Raw genomic sequence first — 20402 nt, 5'->3', positions numbered from 1 at the left:
GACGAATGCTCCATAAGCATTTTTTTTTTATTATTGCAAAGTTCCAAAATGAACCAAAGCTGAAAAAGCATAAATGAAAATACAACAGACATTTATGCAGAAGACATTAATGCAGTAGCTTAAACACGCAGCTCAACAAAATCAGTCAGTTCAGTTCAAATTAACTTCACCATATTACAAAGAACTGAGAAGCCTAGAGGGGCCACTGTGGGGGTCAAAAGGCAAGTCCCTGCCGGGAACGGAAGGACACTGACTTCAGGGAGGGCTCTCTCCCCATCTCACCTTCAGGAGTAGCAGCCACTCCCCTGGGCTCTTGAAACAGCTTAGGCGCCTCCACGCAGGAGGCGGCAACACAGAGCCACAAAGCCGAGGGTCAGGTCCTGCACCCCCACCAAAGGAAGGCTTGGCCAAAAGGCACTGGGGCTCAGAACACAGAGCACTGGGACAAGGCAGGGACGGCAGCACCGGAGAACCAGCTCAACAGGCTGCTTTGGGTGTAGGAGGGCTAGGGTCTTCCAGCATCCCCTCCCCCCCCGTGCTCACATGGACCACGGCAAGGGGGCCTGGTGACCCTGGAAGGGCAGCACCCGGTTTGGAGCATGCTGGGCAGAGACAGAGCCGAGTGCTCTACTGACGAGGACCTGTCTGTGTGACCTGCTCGCTGTCCGCAGCACAGGAGAGTGCGGGACAGGGAGAGACCTTTCCAACAAAATGTCTCATTTTTGACTACACTGAGGTTATTAATTTGAACAGGCAAAGCCTCTTGAGGGGTGGGAAGCCAACACGTCTCTGAGGGGCAGAGGAGGGTGCTTCAGAGCTTGCTCTGGGACACTCCGGGTCCTGGGAGCAGGCACGGAGGAAGGTGGTCAGGCAGAGGTGTCCTGCTGCCCTCTTGGGTTTTTAGTTTAAGCTCCGATTAACCTCCTGCCGCAACTTCTGTGCAGGGCCGTTCCTGGGCTCAATCTGCAGGAGGCTGTTGATGTCAGCAAAGCTGGATTTATAGTCCTGAGAGGAAAGAGAGGGTGCGGGGATGGAGCCCTGGCCCAGGGAGATCAGACAAGGCTGGGGACCGCTGCTGAGCCCGCAGAGGGTTTCCACTCTCCAGCCTGGAGGCCTGCCTGGAGCACCTGGGGCCCCTGGACGAGAAGGGATGTGGCAGGTACCCCCTTCGCCTTGACTGTGCTCTGGAAGTGGCACCACAGGCACAACTGGCTGTGGCTCTGTTGGTGCCTCTGGCCAAAATCTCTTTACCTTGAGTGCCTTGTAGGCTTGAGCCCGTCTGTAAAACGCCTTCACGTTCTTTCCGTCCAGCCTGAGGGCTTCCGTGCAGTCCTTCACGGCCTCCTTGTACTGCTTCAGCACCAGATGGCAGAGCGCCCTGAGGGGAAAGGACAGCAGGGGCCGCCGGCCCAGCCACTCAGCAGTCTGAGGAGCGCCCTGCGCTTCCCCGAACACTGTGTGGGATGCTTCACACCTTCCTCAGTCCTCACAGCCATCCAGCCCCCTTTTATAGACGAGACGCAGCTCAGAGGGGTGAAGGGACCCGCCAGGCTTCCACCCCTACCATGGGGCAGACCCGGGCCTCAACCTGGGCTCCAACAACTCGTTCCATCCACCTCACACTCCCACACTGTACTCTTTCAAGCAAAAAAAAAAAAAAAAAGGCTTCCCGAAACCTTTACCTTAAGGAAAAAAACACATAAATAACAAGTTCTAATTAATTATATGCATGTTGACATGTTAGGGGTGAAATGTAAAGATGTCTACAACTTGGGCATCAAAGACGATAAGGTGGAGCAATAGATGGCAAATATAACGTTGTGCTTTTTACTTGAGGTATAACTGATTTTATAACAATGTTTATGAATTTAACTGGGAAGTATATGGGTGTTCGATATATAATTCTTTCAATCTGTATTTTGAAAAATTTCACACTCTGCATCCATGGGGGAAAAGTATGTATTTGTGTGTATCTTTCTCATTCAATTTTAGTCCTTTACCCAAAGATAGTCGCTAAAAATGAAACTGACCTCCATTCCACCTCACTGTTTTCAATGGGCACAGAGTATTCACTTGTATACACCATATTTTATTAATTCCTTATCAGTAGGTATTTTTCACTGTTTCCAGTTTATAAATAAATGATGCTACCATGAACATCCTTGCGCATAAATCTTAGATGCCGATTAGGAGGGACTGCTGCGTCAAAAGGAATATGCATTTAAATTTTTGATTATTAACAAAATGCTCTCCTAAAAAGTAGTTGACCCTTGAGCAACATGGGTCCACTTACATGCAGATTTTTTTTCAAATAACAAATTCTACAGTTTCACACCATCCGCACTTGGTTAACTCCATGGGTACGGCAGAACCGCAGACAGGAGAGGCCAACTGTAAATTACAGAGATGTTTTGACTGCAAGGAGGGTCAGCGCTCCCAACAGCTGCCTTGTTCAAGGGTCAAGTGTACTTAAGAACAATTACTAGCAGAGACTATTTTCCTGCAACTGTACGAACCCTGCGTCTCAGCCTTTAACTTCTGCCAATATGGAAGAAAACTGCGTCTGTTTTAATGTAGTTGCTTTAAGTATAGCTAAAGCTGAGTATCTTTACATAAGATTTTTAAATTTTATGAAATAAAATTTATCCAACTTCTTTAATGACTTCCATGGGTCCCCCTCCACCACCACCGCCATATAATCCCTTCCCCACTGCAAGATAATTAAATTAACCCACACATTGTTCTAGAACTTAATGGTTTTACTTTTTACATTTTAAACTATGATCCACTTAGAATTTATTTTTAAGTAAGGAGTGCGGGTAGGGATTCAGGTTTCTTTTTAACTCTTTCCAGCCAACCCAGCACCATTTATTGGATAATTCCTCTTTTTCCCACACTTTATCATATACTAAATTCTCTTATGCTGTTATTTTTTTTCCCCAACAAGAATGTAAAAAAAAAAAACTCTAGTATTTTCACTGAGATTGCATGGAACTTATAAATCAACTTAGAAAAAACTCCTCCTTGAATCAGTTTAAAAGCAGGCACAGGGACTTCCCTGGTGGCACAGTGGTTGGGAATCCACCTGCCAATGCAGGGGACACGAGTTCGAGCCCTGGTCCAGGAGGATCCCACATGCCTCGGAGCAACTAAGCCCGTGTGCCACAACTACTGAGCCTGAGCTCTGGAGCCTGAGAGCCACAACTATTGAGTCCATGTGCCACAACTACTGAAGCCCCCGTGCCTACAGCCTGTGCTCCTCAACAAAAGAAACCACTGCAATAAGTCCACGCACCACAACGAAGAGTAGCCCCCGCTCTCTACAACTAGAGAAAGCCCAAGCACAGCAATGAAGACCCAACGCAGCCAAAAATAAATACATCTTTAAAAGAAAAAAAAAAGCAGGCACAAATTCTGTGGCATTCTTCCCATTGAAGGGGTCCTATGTTCTTTCCTCTTGAGTTTAGGCAGTTTCTGTAACTGCTCTGATCTGACTAGCAGAGCACAGAGGAAAGGATATGGTATGAGTCCCAACACGAGGCCACAGAGGTTTTATAGCTTCAGCCCGCTCTCTGGGAACACTTGTCCTTGGAGCCTTTAGCTGCTATGTGAGAAGCCAACCACCCCGATCAGCCCACTCTCTGGGAACACTTGTCCTTGGAGCCTTTAGCTGCTATGTGAGAAGCCAACCACCCCGATCAGCCCACTCTCTGGGAACACTTGTCCTTGGAGCCTTTAGCTGCTATGTGAGAAGCCAACCACCCTGAGGCCACCATGCTGTGAGGAAGCTCAAGCCAGCACATGTGAAAAGGCTGCCAGGAGAGAAGAAACAAGGCTCCAGCTTGCTCTATCAGTTCCACTCCCCAGCCACCTCCGTCGGCCCAGCCCCGGCGCCAGGTACGCAGAAGCCTTTGGATGACTCCAGTCCCAGCCACCGCCTGTGGATCCTGAATGCAAGACCCTGAGTAAGAGCTGCCCTTTCCGAGTTCCTGGTGCACAAACCATGAGCAAAATCAAGTGGCTGTTGTAAGCCACGAAGCTTTAGAATAGTAGTCCCTGATCTAAACTTGAACATAAAAGAATTCTAAGGAAACTGAAGTGTTCTCCCAATGCACTCTGATAACTTAAAGAATCAGCCAAGTTTCTGGGAAGTAGAGGAACCACAGCATAAGCATTAGGTACTATTTGGTGACTTCCAAATATAAATGTTGTAATGAAAATGATTATATGTGAACTCCAAAGATTATACTTAAGATGTTAAAAATGCATAACTTTGGCCTATAAAATACACACCCTTGGCTTTTGGTAAACAGAATGATTTTGTATCCAGTCAGAAGGGTTTTCATTACAAAGGAGACAATGTGACTGAGTGAAAAGAAACCCATGCTTTGGAGTACAGACACCTGACTTAAACCCCAGCTCCAAAAAAAACAAAAAATAAAAAAAAAACCCCAAAAACCCAGCTCCACCATGTATAACTTGTTTAACTTTATGATCATTAATTCATCTTTCTGAACCCGTTTTCTCTTAGATAAAATGGGACCATGACCTAACCTGAAGAACTGCTGTGAGTACTAAATGAGACTCTTCTGGAGCTCTATTCAGGGCCTGGCAAACTGTAGGTGCCAGGTACCTGATGGTGATATCCACTCTGCAGGTATCAACTGCACAGAGACAACCGAAGCCTAAGATGACCCACTGGTCCATACAGATGCATATGCACGAGGTGAAGCATTAAAATGGCATCCAGGATGTGGAACATTCAGCCACAGTGGATAGAAAATTGTTCTGTATAAAGTTTTCTTCTAAATTAAATTTATAGAATCGATGTAATTACAACCAAAAGCCCAACAAGATATTGTTTAGAATTTATCACAGTGAGCCTAAGGTTTAGCTAGAAGATCAAAGCTGGGAAAATAGCCAGGGATGCTCTGATTAAGAAGAATAAGGAAAAGACCAGCCCTACAAGATATATTACAAAGCAATAGTAACTAAAACAGTGTGGCACAGATACATTTACATGAAAACCAATATTTAAACAAAACATTGTCCTGAATGTGGTAAAAATCCAGGAAAATGGGTTAACAGTCGCCTCCAGCAACATGAGATAAGCAAGGCCAGAGAGCCCACAGAAAGAGGAGTTAGAAGATGATGGTGCACAAACATGACCAAAGAGGGTGCAGCCCTTTTCCCCAAGTTAGCCTGGCTAACTGAGGCACCTGGGGCCCATCAGCCAGTAAGACCACAGGTCCAAAATGCCAAAATCCATGCTTTACAACTAAAAGTTCCCTTTTCAACTCATTTGGCAGCAAAACCTGACTTGAACTTACATGAGGCTGCTTCATCTTTCTTTACACCATTCCATGTGATTGTGGAATTTCCGTATGTTTTACTGCTGGACCCTGCTGGAGTGTTATGTCACTCAGCATCTGCACTACCATACCTTCCTAAAATCTGAAACACATTTTATCCCAAGCGTTTTGGATAAGGAACAGTAAGCCTATAGGAGATCCCAGATTTGTGAACTAAACAGTAATGTTGGGAAGGACAAACAGACTCACAAGATTTATTAATGTTTTATAAGGAATGTTTGGATCAGATGGTCCCTTGCTGAATGTTTCAAGCTTCTGACAGTAAAACTAACAGACTTCACTGGAGCCAGATTCCAATTCTGTCTCTGCCATTTACTGGCTGGGTGAGCTGAGGCAAAGCCCTTCCTGCTCTGAGCCTTGGTTTTCTTGACATTAAAACAGGAAGAGTATCTACTATCAATACCTTTGAGGGCCACTGCAGAGCAGGGACACCTACACAATAAAGAGACAGCACCCTGGCTTCCAGGCCCTCACTGTTGGTGGAAAGAATCACTGACCACTGGCAGCAGCTCAGGACGCAGGCCCTCCTATAGCCCCACAAGTCTAACCCCTCATGCTAGACTGGACCCTTCTCTCTTGCTCAGGCCGGGCAATCGTTAATCCACAGCCTGGGTTCTGCCCTGGTGCCCGCAGACAGAAAGTGCTGAAATTTCTAACCAGAGGGTCTTGGAGAAGCCATGGGGTCAGAATTGGGGAAGGTACAGAGGCTTTGAAACTTGTGTTGGGGTTCTGTTTGCATAGCAAGCTCACAGCTTTTAGTTACATCCTATGCTTATCTGATTAATGAAAATTTGGGGGGTGGGGATGGGGCTAACAAAGCCCAGGCTCCCCTTGGGCACTGCTCAGTTTCTAGCCCTTTAAGAGAGGGAATGCCACCAGCAATGCCTATCTCACAGTGACCAAAGAGAGCATGAATGCACGTTTTGAGCTGTAACATACAGGCATACCTCATTTTACTGTGCTTCACAGATACTTTGACAATATCAAAATTGAAGATTTGTGGCAACCCTGCATCGAGCAAGTCTACTGGCACCATTTTTCCAGCAGCATTTGCTCACTTTGTATCTCTGTTTCACATTTTGGCAATTCTCACAATATTTCAAATTTTTTCATTACTGTCATACTTGTTACGGTGATCTGTGATCAGTGATCTTTGGTGTTACTACTACGACTTGCAGCTCACATGATGGCTGGCAATTTTTAGCAATAAAATATTTTTAAATTAAAGTTTGTACATTGTTTTTTTAGACGTAATGCTATTGCACATTTAACAGACCACAGTATAATGTAAATATAACTTTTACGTGCACCTGGGAAACCCAAAACTCGTGTGACTCACTTTATTGCGAAATTCGCTTTACTGTGGTGGTCTGGAACTGACCCTGTGATTATCTCCAAGGTATGCATGTACTGACTAAATGCTGGGATACAGAGCCCACCAAAGTGTAAGAGAAGACTGCAGAAGAATGTCCGGTGTCCTGAAATCCCCCAGGCCAGCCATGTGGAAGGTACCTGTTGCTGTATGTGGCGGATTCCAAGTTACTACACCAGAGGCTCTCATTGTACTTCTCAATCGCCTGCTTATGGTTCCCCTTCTTTACAAGCTCATTGCCTTCCTCCTTCAGAACTCTGGCTCTCTCCACATCCCCAGCAGAAGGCACTGGATACAAATTCAGAAGAGGAAAAAACCATGGAGCTGGTGCCCAGCTGAGCTCAAGGAGACCTCTTGGGCAGCAAAGTCTCTTCTAAGCCATCTACAACCCTCTGTCCCCAGAGATCTCCTGAACTGCGAAAAGCATCCTTCCTGAGTAATGATTCCCCTGATCAATGGTTTCTGGGAAATTAAACACAGTTTTTTATTCAGAAGAGGTTCAGGACCCCTGATATAAACATACTTATACATACACAATAAAAAGGAATCCAGGTTCTGGCCTTGGCACTGCCACTCAGTAGCTGGAAGTCTTGTGTGACCAACCTAACGCTTCTGGACCTCAATTTGCTCACCAGTATGTTGGGGGCAATACCTATTCCACACAGGGCTACTGTCAGGATGAAATGTAAGAAAACAGGGGAAAGTGCAGAGCACCCTGTAAACTTAAAGCAGGAGAATAAGTGAGGAAGTATTGAAATAAACAAGCATCTGGTAAAAAAAAAAATAAAAGGGTGTAGCTCCTGGGCTTCCAGAAAAGGGCAGGAGTCCCCTGCTCTTCAGCTGTTTTGGTCTGAGCCTGTGAGTGTTCTCCCCAACCCAACACCTGCGGCCCTGCCCCAGCCTTGAGGAGAGAGAGTGAACAAGGTGAAATCCAAGCTGTTCCACCTGGCCTCGGGCCCTTCACTGCACAGCCCCGATTAATTATTCCAGCCCCAGCTCCCATATCACCTGCTTTTTCAATTTTTAAAAACTACCTTTATAAAATACTGAATATTTACGACAAGGGTAAGGTTTTAGGAATAAAACTAATACCCTTGAACTCATCCCTCACCTTAAGAAAGAGAACATTTACTAAGACCTTCGAAGTCCTATGAGTCTCTCCCCCAATCAGTCCACCCCCGGAGGAAACCATTAGCCTCAATTCTGTGTGCCGCACCCCCAACCCCTTTTTGGGTTAGTATAACTATGTATACGATAGTATGTATAAACTATTTATTGTTTACTTTGTTTTAGAACTTCAAATAAAGGAATAGATAATTCCATGTATTCTACCATGACCTGGTATTCTTTTCCCCTCAAAATTATATTCCTGAGATTCGTCTGTGTGGATGGACACACCCGTAGCTCCTTCATTTATTCTCACTGCTGCAACGCAACCCATCTCTCCATTCTCCTGCTTATGGAGATTGGGTCATTTTGCTTTTTGCTCGTACCAACTTTCTGCTCTGAACATCCCTGTACACGTCTCCTTGTGTGCACGTGCACGAGTTTTTCTAGAAGCAGAGCCAGTGGACTGCAATGCGCACACACCCTCAGCTTCACCTCGGCTCTGCAACACACCCCACGCTGCCCCACGCCCGTCCCCGCTGGCCACCAGCGATACCCCTCCACTTCATTCTCTCTTTCCACTGTCTCTGTTGAAAGCCCCCTTCCCTTCCTTCCTGAAAAACTCACTCTTTCAGGTCCAGCTCAACCTGTCACCCCCAGGAGCCCTTCCCCAACTCCCCCAAGCACAATGATGTCAGTTCCCAATCTGAATTCCTCAAACATCAGAGACTCTAAAGCACCTGTTCTTCCTCTTGTATTTTAAATTGCTCTGTTTATATGTCTCCGTCTCTCACTGGGCCGACAGCTTCCTGAGGCCCTCTCTGGGCCACACTGCTCAGCACAGGGCCTGGCACACACCTGGCTATAACTCCAAAAGAATGAAATAAATGGTAGGTGCACTGAAGCCATCGAGTTCATTAGCGCCCCACATTCTCATTCTAGGGAGGGAACGCGCCCCATGGCTGGATAGGTTTCCTCCTGGGAAGGGAACGACTCCTGCCCTCCAGTACACCCGAAGCAAGGCTCCAGCTCCACCCACTCTGCACCTCCCATCCTCAATACCTCGCTTGCTAGGCTGGGAGAACTCCCCTGGGGCACTGTAAGAGTTTCCAGTCACCCCTGCCTGGAGAAGGGCCTCTTTGTTTTACGGAGCTGAGGCGGACAGTCTCCTGTATGGGGCTCCTGGCCCCATCTCTTATTCATTCTCTTTCAGGGACTCATACAGCATGCTCCTCTAGCTATGGAGGTGGAGCAGATGGCACAGAGCTGAGCTCATCACAAAAATCTCAGGCCCTGGTCACCATGACCAGTGTAGGGAACGGACAGTGACCATACAGGCCAAAATAAATTAAGAAAAGATGAGCTAGGGATTTGGGGGGAAAGAAACCATCTCTTTCTTAGGTAGCTATCAGAAAAAAAACACTTTCTCTCCCTCTGGGTCATGAGACATGGCACATGGATGTGAGTCAAGGAACTGCTACAGCTATTGTACCACGTAGGAGGGAAGACTGCCTGAAGACAAAGCTGACACACACTAGAGAAGAGCACTGAGAGTGGTACAGGGAAATTGAGTCAGTCTGATGATGTAGTGAGCTGCTGGAGCAAGCCTTGCCTGAACCTGAACCCCGGACCTTATATGGGCCAATAAATTCTCTTTTATTATTTTTACCACATGGAGTTTTCTGTTCTTGCAACCAAAAACACCCTAAATGATACACCCCAAACGCTGCCAGAGGAATGAGAAGGAAACTAACACTGGATACCTGTGTGGCAGCTGGGCTTTCAACGTGCCGCATGTCACCTCATTCCTACGCCTGTGGGGCAGGCTCTCTCACAGCTCGCTGCAGAGCTGAGGAGTCAGTCTCTAAGAGGTTAAGGCTTTTTTGTTTTGTTTTTTACCTCGTTTATAGGATTTTTAAAATAACTCATTTTAAACAAGGCCAATTTTTACAGGATTGTAAAGAAAGTGGCTCTGGGGAGAAGGCAACTGGTCAGGAAGTCACGACTTACCTCTGCTCTTCGCAGCTGTGGTTTCTTTGGATTTGCTTTTAGCAGTCTCTTTGTGGTTTTCCAAAGGCAAACACTCCCACCTCTTCTGAGCTGAAACAGGCACCAAGGGGATAGAGGGCAGCTTCTGGCGCCACTCGGGCCCAAATGAGTCCATGAGAGCTTTGGTCATTCTGGAAAGGCAGACAGGATTACAGGGAGGTTTCCAGCTGGGTCAGGAAGATATTCCTCCTCTCATAAGCCCAAAGGAGGTGTACGAGAGCCGGTAAGTATCTTCCCTTGGCTTGAACCACCTCTTTGTACCCTTCTGACTCACAACAGGAAAGGAACAGGAGCCTGCCACCGTAAACATCTTCTTAGGTCGGCCACCACCACACTCCCTCCCTGCCTGGCCCTCGCCTGGTCACACTATGTTAACTTCAAAGAGGTGATCTGGTGCTTGTTAAGGTAATTAGACTTTACCCCTGAGGGACCACGCCTGCCCCAAGAAAAAACCATGTTTTATATTTTTTTAATGAATCTATTACAAGACCATGCAAACACCTGCCATTTGATTAATGCTCAGAGATTTTTTTTTAATGCAAATCTTATGTCATTCAAATTTTAAAATCTTTCAGTGGTTCCCACTTCACTGAGACTGGGTCCCCTCCCATCCCTCCATTTTCATCAGGTGCCACACTGCCTCTCGACCCTCATGTTCAAGCCTTTGCCCATGCTTTCCCCTCGCCCCGGGACAATCTCCCCCACTTCCCACTGCCCACTCCCACCTTCTAGGCTCCGTGACCACGCTGGTTTTGTTAGCTGATCTCCAGCACCAGGCGCATTACCTGGCACCCACTAGGGCCCATTAAGTATGGGCTGAATGAGTACATGAAGCCAGCTGCAACTCCCTCCGCTCCTGCAACCATGTTCCTGTGTTACTAGCATGAGGAGCTCACAGACTGTTACCACGACAAACTCAGTGTCTCTGACAAAGCCCTCAAAGCTGTTTTTCTGATCCGCCAGCTACCTTGAACCTTTACCCACCTCTACCCTGCTCCCTAACCCTCCTCCTCAGACTTTCTCATAACCTAAATACAAACCTACCTGCATGGGCGCACAATGCTTCCTATTTCTCTCCTATCACAAGAGGAGAGATCCCTCCACCTTCACTCAGGCTCCACCTCTCCCTGCCTCCCTCTCCCACATGTGCATCTTTCTCTCCACAGACTCCAACCATCAGCAGCTAACGCCTCCCTCCCAGACAGCCCCCTGCCGTGGCAGCCACACTCCTCTGCCCCTTCCCAGCCAGACTCCTTTAAACCCACTGCCATTTGGCTCCTGATCCCACTGAACTGCTTCATTAGAATGGCAGTGACTTCATGCCTAAATCCTGAGTCCCCTTAAGCTCACTGAGACACCTGATACGAAGGACGTCTCCATCCTCCTGGAAACACTCCTGCCTTCGCGACACTGAAGGCTTTAGTCTCCTCCTACTGCTCCGGCTGCTGTCCCCCCGTGCATCCCTCAGATGCTGGAATTCCTCACACTCCATCCTCTTCCCCCCACACACCTGCTGTGGTGCTCTATTCTATTCCCACAACCTCAAGCCACCTCTATGCTGATGACGTTTAGATCTCTATGTGCGGCCCATATTTTTCTCCTTTGCTCCAAATGCCCAGCCGCCTTCCATGCTTCTCTAGTCTCCGGCCCCTCAGTCATCCCCAACGCAGCGTGTCAACCACCTGCATGCCACTTCTCTTCTTCCCTTCTCCCCGCCCTCCAACCACCAAAACTGGTTGAAATACTACCTGAATGTCCCCTGAATTGGTCCCACTGTTCCTCCCTCATCTCCACCATCTCTTCTGATTTCTGCCCACCTCTCCTAGTCTGTGCTCCTTCATGATCAACACAGCAGGCAGCCACTCAGCTTTTCTCTCAAATCTGCTCGTGTTGCCCCCCTACTAAATACCCTTTCACAATGCCTCACTGTGTTCGGATTAAGTCCAAGCTCCTGGACACCAGGCCCTGTGTGATCTGGCCTCGCCGCCCGTCCCGAGCTGAGCCCCTCGCCTGCAGCACCACGATTAGTGGACTTCTCACAGTCCCTCCAACACCTCCTACGCACTCACCCTGCACTTGCTGCCCGTGCTCCTTGCTGGCCCCTGGCCCAGAGTGCTATTCATCTCTCTGACTCAGCTCACCTTCTCTGAAGAGCCCTCTCTGGCCTCCCCCCACCCCGGCTGTTAGGTGCCCCCCACCACAGCATTATCACACTCAGGTGTTTGCCTGTGACTGACTGCTGTCCTCCTGGAGACCAGGAGCTCTGCTAGGGCAGGAAGAGGCATGTCTCAGTCATCAGCCCAGGCCCTAGGGCAAGGTCTGGCACATAAGTGGCAGATTTTGTTGAATGACAGAGACTAAAAGGAAGCAGAGAGAAAACAAGTCAAGCCAGAAATGACACACTAAACAGATACCATGGAGTCCTATTCAGGGTGTCTATAGTGTGGTGTGTGGCTTTCCAGCAGACCACACAAAGAGGGGAAGCATGATCAGGTACCCAAATGAGGGCATCCTGAGACGAAAAACAACTGCTCAGAAGACCAGAAAGAAATGTCACGTGAAGGGCCTTGTGAAGGGATCACAGTACAATATACTGAACCATATCCACAACCAACAGCCCTACAGCCTGGGGTCACAGCTGCTTGTGCTGTGTCTTACTTTCCGCACTCTAGTTAGCTCTTTGAAGCAGGTGGGGTCTGTAGCTCTTTTTTATTTCAGTATTCCCCATTGAACCTGGCTTAAACAGAGCTCGATTAAGTATTACTCTGTGAATGCATCTGAGCATCTAGGCAAAAAAACAAAACCAAAAACCAAAAACCAACAACAACCACCAAAAAACCCCACAATTCAATAATTCTGACACCTTAAAAACCTGCTAAAATACGACAGCAGACTGTCCTGCCACACTTTCTGCACATGCTCATTAAGAGTTTCGAAGCCTAGCCCGAAGGGATTCCCCCAGAGGATGACCAAAGCAATGGTTCCAAGCCAATCAGGGAGGGCAGGACGTCTCAGAGACTGACTGCAGTAACTCAGGCTCACCTGCTGCTGCCTTCCAAGGCTGATGTCACAGCATCATCAATCTGGAGCACAGTCACATAGTCCACATAGGCCAGGGGATACTTCTCCAGAGCCTCGTAGGCTGATGCTCGCCGCAGCAGGGGCTTCATGCCAAAGGGAACCAAGGCCAGCGCTCTAGGACAGGAGGCAGAAATGTCACTGGGCTGCTGAGTCACCAGGTGCCCCCTGCAGCTCCTTCCAGGCAGGGTCATCTGCAGCATTCAGTACATGGTGGGTCATTTCTGGAGAGAGACGCTATTAAGACTGTGAAGTCTTAGAAGAGGGATTTTCCAGCTTAGACTGAAGTGGAGAAGGGCAAGAGGGCAGAGAACCGCTGCTACTTTGTGTGTGCATGCATCGATTCTCACAGTTGCAATCCCCCGAGATCAAGGATAAGTGCCTTGTAGTTTTCATACACCCATGTTTCCCTAGAGTGTGGCCGAGTGAGAATAACAAACAGGCCTTGGAGTCAGATGGAGCGGTGTTTGAATTCCACCTCTGCCTCTAACCACGTGACCCCAGGCAAATCACTTTACCGCTTCAATTCTCCACAACCCAGTTCTAGCCCCGGAAGGATGGCAAACTTACCCACAGAACGCTCATGAGCGCCCCAGGAAGGAAACCTAGCACAGGGCCTGGTACAAATCTACTGAGCACAGGCTCCACGAGTGTGCTCACCTCTCTCCTTCTCTCCCACCTATCAAGGCACAGATCTAAGGCAATGTCACAGAATATCAGGTCTGAGAACACACTAAGGTACATGTGCTAGTTTGGCGAAGACCATGAAAGCAATCTCAGATTGGCTTGAAGAGGACAGAAGTATGAAAAACTGTTTAATGTCCTCTACACCTGGTCACTGATGCATACCATCTTCTCCTTGCTTCTTTCGAGGTTATTTATTACCCTCTATCCCTCTTTTTCTCTCCCTCCCTATCTCACCCACATCCACCCAAGAAAAAACCTGGGCGAGCCAGCCACTAGTCTGCAACTCTACCTCGTTCCCAGGTCCCAGATCTCACAAACACTTAAAGGCCTGCCTCTAACTGCCCACCCTGCTCCTCTCAGCAGCAGAGCTGAGGCTCCAAAGACACAAGTCAGGGGCCACAAGGACCAAGGAGAGCTTCCTAGTCTCAGTGACTGGCTAACACTTAGTGACACTTCCTAATATCTGTTGCAGAGGTAACCTGGTGGGACCAGAGAAGCCCAGCTTCCTCTCCCAAGCCCTCAGCACCCCGAGGTCAACCCTGCCCGCTCACGAAGTGCAGTCCTTGATGCAGTCTATGCAGTTCCCGTCCTTCAAGTGGCACGCCGCTCGGTTGGAGTAGAGAACGCTTTCTTTTTCTGGGTCCGAAGAACCTGCCCAGGTGGAAGCAGAAAGTGCACGATTAACAGGCTGGGAAATGGACGCCTGAGGACATCAGGGGTGCACTCCACACCCTGAGCTCTCTGGGCTTCAGTGAAGGCAGCAGAGATGACTGTAGCCTGATCAGGCTTGTTGGTCTGATGGGCTGACAAGTCTGTCAAGGGAGTGAGAACACCAAGCTTCCTGCCATTCACAGGGAACCAAGCATCTGCTCATTCACTCAGTGCAACACTGAACTTGGTACCAGGCCAAAGGGCAAAATGAAATAGCTCAAAGAAATCCATGTTGTAACTATCTGGGGTATGTGCGTGTACGTGTGTGTGTTACAAGAAGCATGTAAATCAAATAAAGAAAAAAGAGACGAAAATATGATAAATGCTATGATAAACGGACTGAACAAGTGTTATGGGGACACACACAAAAAAACAGACTAATTCTACCTGGTCAGAGAGGACTTTGCAGAGTCCTCTGTGTCTGGCAGGACTACGGAGAACTTAATCAGGGGAAGGGCTCAAGCTATCCCATGGGGAGGAGAATCACCACGAACATTTCCCTAAAGGCAGTCCTTATCCTCAGGAATCTCAGAAGCTCAAGTCCTTCGTTGAAGCCAAAATGATTTTCATTTGTAAAAATAATTTTTCAACCACTTCATACCCACTAGATGGGCCATGATGAAAACAAAAAGTGATAACTACCGAATGTTGAGCCAGTGATTCCATTCCCAGGCATATACCCAGAAGAACAGAAAACAAGCTCTTCTTTGAAAATTGTGAAACACAGAAACCAGTATAACAGAGACTTGATATTCATCACTACACTCCGCATACAATCTGTTTGTTTCCACCTTTTCGTTTTTGATATGACTAAAGCTCCACTCATCCCCACCCTTTTCCCTTTGTCCCCTCCCCAGGCCCCCAGAGGTTGGCACAATCCTGAAGTTGGCATGTCACATTCTCAGGTATGTCTATCTTTGTTACATAGGTATTCACAGGCAAGACACAATAGCACTTTTTTTTTTTTTTGGCCATGCCACGCAGCATGTGGGATCTTAGTTTCCCAACCAGGGATCAAACCTGCATCCCCTGCATTGGAAGCGCAGAGTCTTAACCACTGGACCGCCAGGGAAGTCCACTTGCTTTTAAAGCTTTTCCAAAGTGGCATCATATTGCCTCTCCTTCTGCAGCTTGCCTTTTTCACTACGTATCATGTTACCATACTGATGCATGATCCCTTTCATTCAATATTAAACATAATACAATTATCTTTTTTTTCCTCTTATTTTCCCAGGCCCTGAGTGAAATAGCAAAGTACAGAGATAAGTAAAATACATCCTTGCCCTTAAGAAGAGAGCACAAGTATTCAAAACTTGTAATCAGTCTCAAGTCACCAGGGCATGGTTGCTCAGAAAACAGCAGTGGTGTGGTGGAAAGGGCATCAGAACCTACAGTCCCGCCTGCGATCCTGCACAAGTCATTCAATCCCCTGGATCACATGTGCTCACTTATCAGATGAAGGTATCAATTCAGACTTGCTGGAAGGGTTTGTTGTATTAGGTTGCTCCCTGCTCTTTCAAGATCAGGGAAATGGATCAGCAAAATCAAGGGACTTGCCTATAAATTACCTAGAAAATCCGTAGCAGGATCAGAACCACATTCTGGTCCCCTGCTAAATCGAGACGTCAGGCCCACTCTTCTCTGACCCCAGAACAAATCCATACAAAAAGGACAAGTTTTTCCAGGCCAGCTGGGGTAGGATGAAAGAGAAAGCCAGAAATATCAATACCCCAGATTCCTCAGTAACTTTATCAAGTTGAGATGAGCCTACAGAGAAGTGTTCTAGAAAAAAAGACGGGGGTGGGATGTGTGTGTGCAAAAGAGTGGCTTGAAACTGCAAAAATGCAAACAAAAAAGAGTGGAATTTGGAAAGGATTCGGGAAGAAGTCGAGCAAAATGATTAAAAACTTGGACTTGGGCATCAGAGAGCCTCATATTCAAATTCTGCCTCTGACATGTCTCTGCTGTGCCACCTGGAAGAGGCAATTTAACTCTTCTGGACTCCTCATCTAGAAAGTGTCCTACCCATAAGTTAGCATGAAGATAAAAAGGGATAATGTTTATAATGTCTAGCAAGTACTCAACAAATGCTAGCCAAGGACATGGGAAAGAGAAGGGAGGCAAAGGGACACAGGTACCAATGAGGGGTTGAAAGGGGTTCCAGTGAGGCTCTGGGATAAGACACTTCGGAGCGGCTTCGGGCAGAGGGCTGTTGTTGGCTGAAATGAGCTGGAAGATGGGAGAACTGGTAACAACACCTTACTCCTCTGTTGAAAACTCCCCAGTACCTTCCCGTCAGGGAATGAACTCCAAACTCCTTACCACAAACTACTGTGTAAGATGCCTACACGATAAGGTTCTGTCTCTGTAACTGGCCGAGTCTTACTCCTCCCTCCACCGGCTCCCTATGCTTCGGCTCCTGGAACACACCATGCTGATTCTGTCTGGGGCCTTTGTAATTACGGTTCCCTCCACCTGGAATGCCCAGCACCCAAAACTCTGTGCACGTGGCTTCTTCTCACCACTCGGGTATCACCTCAAATGCCACTTCTTCAAAGGAGTTCTCCTTGACCTCCCATCCTTCATAAAGGAACTCCCCAGTCAATCCTATCACATCATCACATCTGCCTTCTTCAATAGCCCTGATCATTACCGCACAGTTCTTGTCTGCTATTTCCTAGCTTAAGATCCACACCTGTAGCCACCTCGCCAACAAGAATGTATGACCCTTGAAAGGGCTGTCTCTGTCTTATTATACAGTCATTACATACAAGTGCTGAACAAATGCTAACTTAATTAAAGACCGACGGGTTGAGGAGAATGAGAGTTGCTCCAGGGATCAGAACGAGGCCTGAGTATTAGAATGGGGTCCAACAGGACAGTTAAAAAGCAGGTAGTTCACGCACCTATAAGGATAGGCACCATCAAGAGAACAGAAAATAAAATGTGTTGGTAAGGATGCTGAAGTTGGGATCATTGTGCGCTGTTGGTGGGAATGTAAAACGGTACAGCTGTTATAGAAAACTGTATGGAGGTCTCCCCCCCAAATTAAAAATACAATTACTATTTGATCCAGCAATCCTACTTCTGGCTATATATTCAAAAGAATTCAAAGCAGGATCGTGGAGATATCTGCACATTCATGTTCATCACAGCCAAGAGGTGGAAGCAATTCAAACGTCCATTAATGGATGAATGGATAAAGACAATGCCGTAAAGCCACACAATGGAATATTATGCAGCTTTAAAAAAGGTAAACCTGTCACCCGCTACAACATAGACTATAATGTCAGATGTTCCGTCACAAAAGACAAATACTGTATTATTCCACTCATCTGAAGTACCTAAAGTAGTCAAAAATCATTGACAGGGAAAGTAGAAACCTGGATACTGGGCTGGGGGGAGAGGGGGGATTAGTGTTTAGTGGTACTGAGTTTCAGTGCTGCAAGATGAGAAAGTTCCAGGGGTCTGTTGCACAACAATGTAAATATACTTAACTCTACACTTACAAATGCTTAAGATGGTAAATTTAATGCTGCTTTGTTTTACTACTATTAAAAATAAAACATTAATATGGAAATATGTTCCTGTTATGTCATTAAGTACAAAAGAATCAGTCATAAAACCTTGTTACAATAATAATCATAATAATAAAAAACCCGAAAGGCAGGCCAAGGAAGTTTCTCGTAGGACGCCCAAGGTGGGGGAGGGGGGAGGAATGAGCGGGTGGTGGGAGGGCCTGGGGGGCCAGTGGGGCCGCGAGGTAAGGAAGCCCCAGGCACACAGAGCCAGAGCGAGGTCTGGGTAGCCGGGGTCGGGGGAGGGGGAGAAGCGGGCCTGGCGGAGAAATGGGGGGCCGGGGTCGCACCTTGCGCCTGCAGCATCCGCAGCGCGCGGCTGTAGAGTGTGGCGGCCTCGGCGAACTGGCCGTTGCGGAAGCTCTGGTTGCCGGCGGCGCGGAGCTCCTCCACACAGTCTGGAAGTTTGGGGGCCATCCTGGCGCCGGGCCGGTAAATTGGGGGCCGCCTCCGTTCCCGGCGCCGAGGCGTGCGGAACAGCGTCGGGTCGGAAGGCGCGCTGCGAGCGCGTGGGTCCGACCGCTACCCTGGCGGGGAGGGGGCGGAATGGAGCGGGGCGGGGCAGGGCAGGGGCGGGGCCTGTGCGGACCGGAGGCTCCCAGTGCCCCCGCCCTCTGCGCATGCTCAGTCCGGAACTAGCGAGCTGCGGGGCGGGGGTCCTGGAGCTGCTCTAGGCACTTTGGCGCGCTAGAACCCTGCGGATGAAACCGTGAACAGGTCCCTGCTCTGGAGTTTACATTTTTTTTGGGGGGGGGGGGGGGCTGACATGCAGTTACCTCATGAGCAAATGAAGTCGATAGTCTCATAATGTGTTTAGTGCTGTTAGAAAAGCAAAGCAGTAATACCATAGAAGATGACCACGTGGAGACTTTTTAAGTAAGAGGGATGGGGAAGGAGTTTCGGAGAGATTGATAATTGAGCTGAGACCTGAGAATATTTAGGGCTTACTGTCTCAGACAGAGGGTTAGCAAGTGCAAAGGCACTTAGGCTGGAAACTGGCACCTAGTTATCTGTAGATATTGATTTTATAGATGAATGCACTGATTGATATAAGTCTTTCGCTGAGGGAAATCAGCTTATCTTCATACTCATCTGACTTCACTCTATGTCCCACTTACTACAATTTTTTTTTTAAGCTGCTTGTTGCTACCTGTGCAGATTAAGCTGTTTCTCTTGCTTCCTAACCTCTCCTCTTCCTGGAATTCTTTTCCAAACACTTTTTTCTCTTGCCTAATCCTGACAACCAGTAATCAACTCAAACACTATCTCCTCCATAATCTCCCTCCTCTGCTCCTATTGCTCCCAGATTTTATTCCTAATTTATCTCTTATCCTGTGATTGTCAGTGTCGATGAAAATTAATCAATAATCTATGAAAGAAATGGAAAATTTTATTTGAGCCGAGTTTGAAGATCGTAACCTGGGAATGGCATCTCAGCTCCTAGAAGTGTTCCACGCGTTAGAGGTCAAGGCACAATTATATAAGTTTTTTGAGACAGAGGGCGTGTCATCGTGACCCCTTATAAGATCAAGAAGGAATGTTATCTTCTAAGGAGTTTTCTTGATGCTAGGAGAATGTTGCTGTTTATGGTTGAGCAGGTATTTCTGCCGATGGGGAGGCTTGATTGATGCATTGATGCAGCTACACAGTGCACAGAAGAGGGGAGAGAGGAGGCCAAAGGACAGAGAAAAACTTTTATGTTCATATTTTTCTTGTGTTGCTATAAAATATGAATTTTATTTCACATCAGTTTACAGTTTTTCTGTAAACTGTGAGGTCTTAAAGGTGGAAATTGGGTATTTATTTTCTCTCCCCAGACCTAATAGCATCTGGCACCCAACATGCACTTTATAAAGGTTTGTTGACAAAAACCTTGTCTCTGCCATCAGGTATTTAGTTATATAGTTGACCCTTGAACAAGGAAGGAGTTAGGGACACCAACTCCTGCACAATTGGAAATCTGTGTGTAACGTTAGTTGGCCCTCCTTATCTGAGGTTCTGCATCCTTGGGTTCAATCAACCTCATGGTGTGTAATACTGTAGTACATATTTATTTTAAAAAATCTGCATGGACCCATGCAGCTTGAACCCATGTTGTGCAAGGGTCAACTGTATAAACTCATAACCCAAACAGACCTTAAACTTTCTGAGGGTTGGGTGGCTGTTCCATCTGAATTCCCTCAGCCCAGCGTAGGCCCCATACAAGAGCATTGAAGGAGCACTTAGTATGGTGGGGAAACCAGACCCACCCCCCTACACACACACACACACACACACACACACAGGTTATCTACTCAACAACCTCCATCTTTACTTCCAGAAGTCTGAATTTTGCCTGAGATTCTTTTGGCCCAGAAAATGAATCAAGATTTCTCTAAACCAATCACAATAATATCATGCTTTTGCCAGTGACTGGAAGGGGTGAGCATGTGACCCTGATCTAGCCAA

General features: G+C 47.3%; 2 protein-coding genes across 2 annotated transcripts in view; one reads left to right on the top strand and one right to left on the bottom strand.

Moving 5' to 3' along the window:
- The window catches only part of PABPC1L (poly(A) binding protein cytoplasmic 1 like), a 29498-nt gene extending 24952 nt beyond the window's left edge, over positions 1–4546 (top strand). Inside the window, exon 15 of the mRNA XM_057701623.1 lies at positions 4532–4546. The gene's annotated coding sequence lies outside the window, so the exon portion shown is untranslated. The remainder of the gene's footprint in view (positions 1–4531) is intronic.
- Positions 15–18486, bottom strand: TOMM34 (translocase of outer mitochondrial membrane 34). The gene is made up of 7 exons (XM_057701632.1): positions 18245–18486; positions 14217–14316; positions 12943–13095; positions 9862–10031; positions 6885–7032; positions 1252–1378; positions 15–1005 (listed from the first exon to the last, which is right to left on the bottom strand). The coding sequence occupies exons 1-7, from the start codon at positions 18369–18371 to the stop codon at positions 901–903; spliced, it is 930 nt and encodes a 309-aa protein (XP_057557615.1). The 5' UTR covers positions 18372–18486; the 3' UTR covers positions 15–900.
- Positions 18487–20402: the final 1916 nt, after the last annotated feature.

Source organism: Hippopotamus amphibius, chromosome 12 (assembly GCF_030028045.1).
Source record: "Hippopotamus amphibius kiboko isolate mHipAmp2 chromosome 12, mHipAmp2.hap2, whole genome shotgun sequence".
In the NCBI taxonomy this organism is placed as follows: Eukaryota; Metazoa; Chordata; class Mammalia; order Artiodactyla; family Hippopotamidae; genus Hippopotamus; species Hippopotamus amphibius.
The sequence above is the reverse complement of the archived record's forward strand: the minus strand, read 5'-3'. Positions and strand labels throughout refer to the sequence as shown.

Excerpts from the sequence above, each read along its gene's own strand:
- TOMM34 (XM_057701632.1), bottom strand. The coding sequence starts at position 18,371 with ATGGCCCCCAAACTTCCAGACTGTGTGGAGGAGCTCCGCGCCGCCGGC. Across the intron at positions 7,033-9,861 it reads CACAGCTGCGAAGAGCAGAG|TGCCTTCTGCTGGGGATGTG; the intron begins GTAAGTCGTGAC and ends ATTTGTATCCAG. Across the intron at positions 1,006-1,251 it reads AAGCCTACAAGGCACTCAAG|GACTATAAATCCAGCTTTGC; the intron begins GTAAAGAGATTT and ends CTTTCCTCTCAG.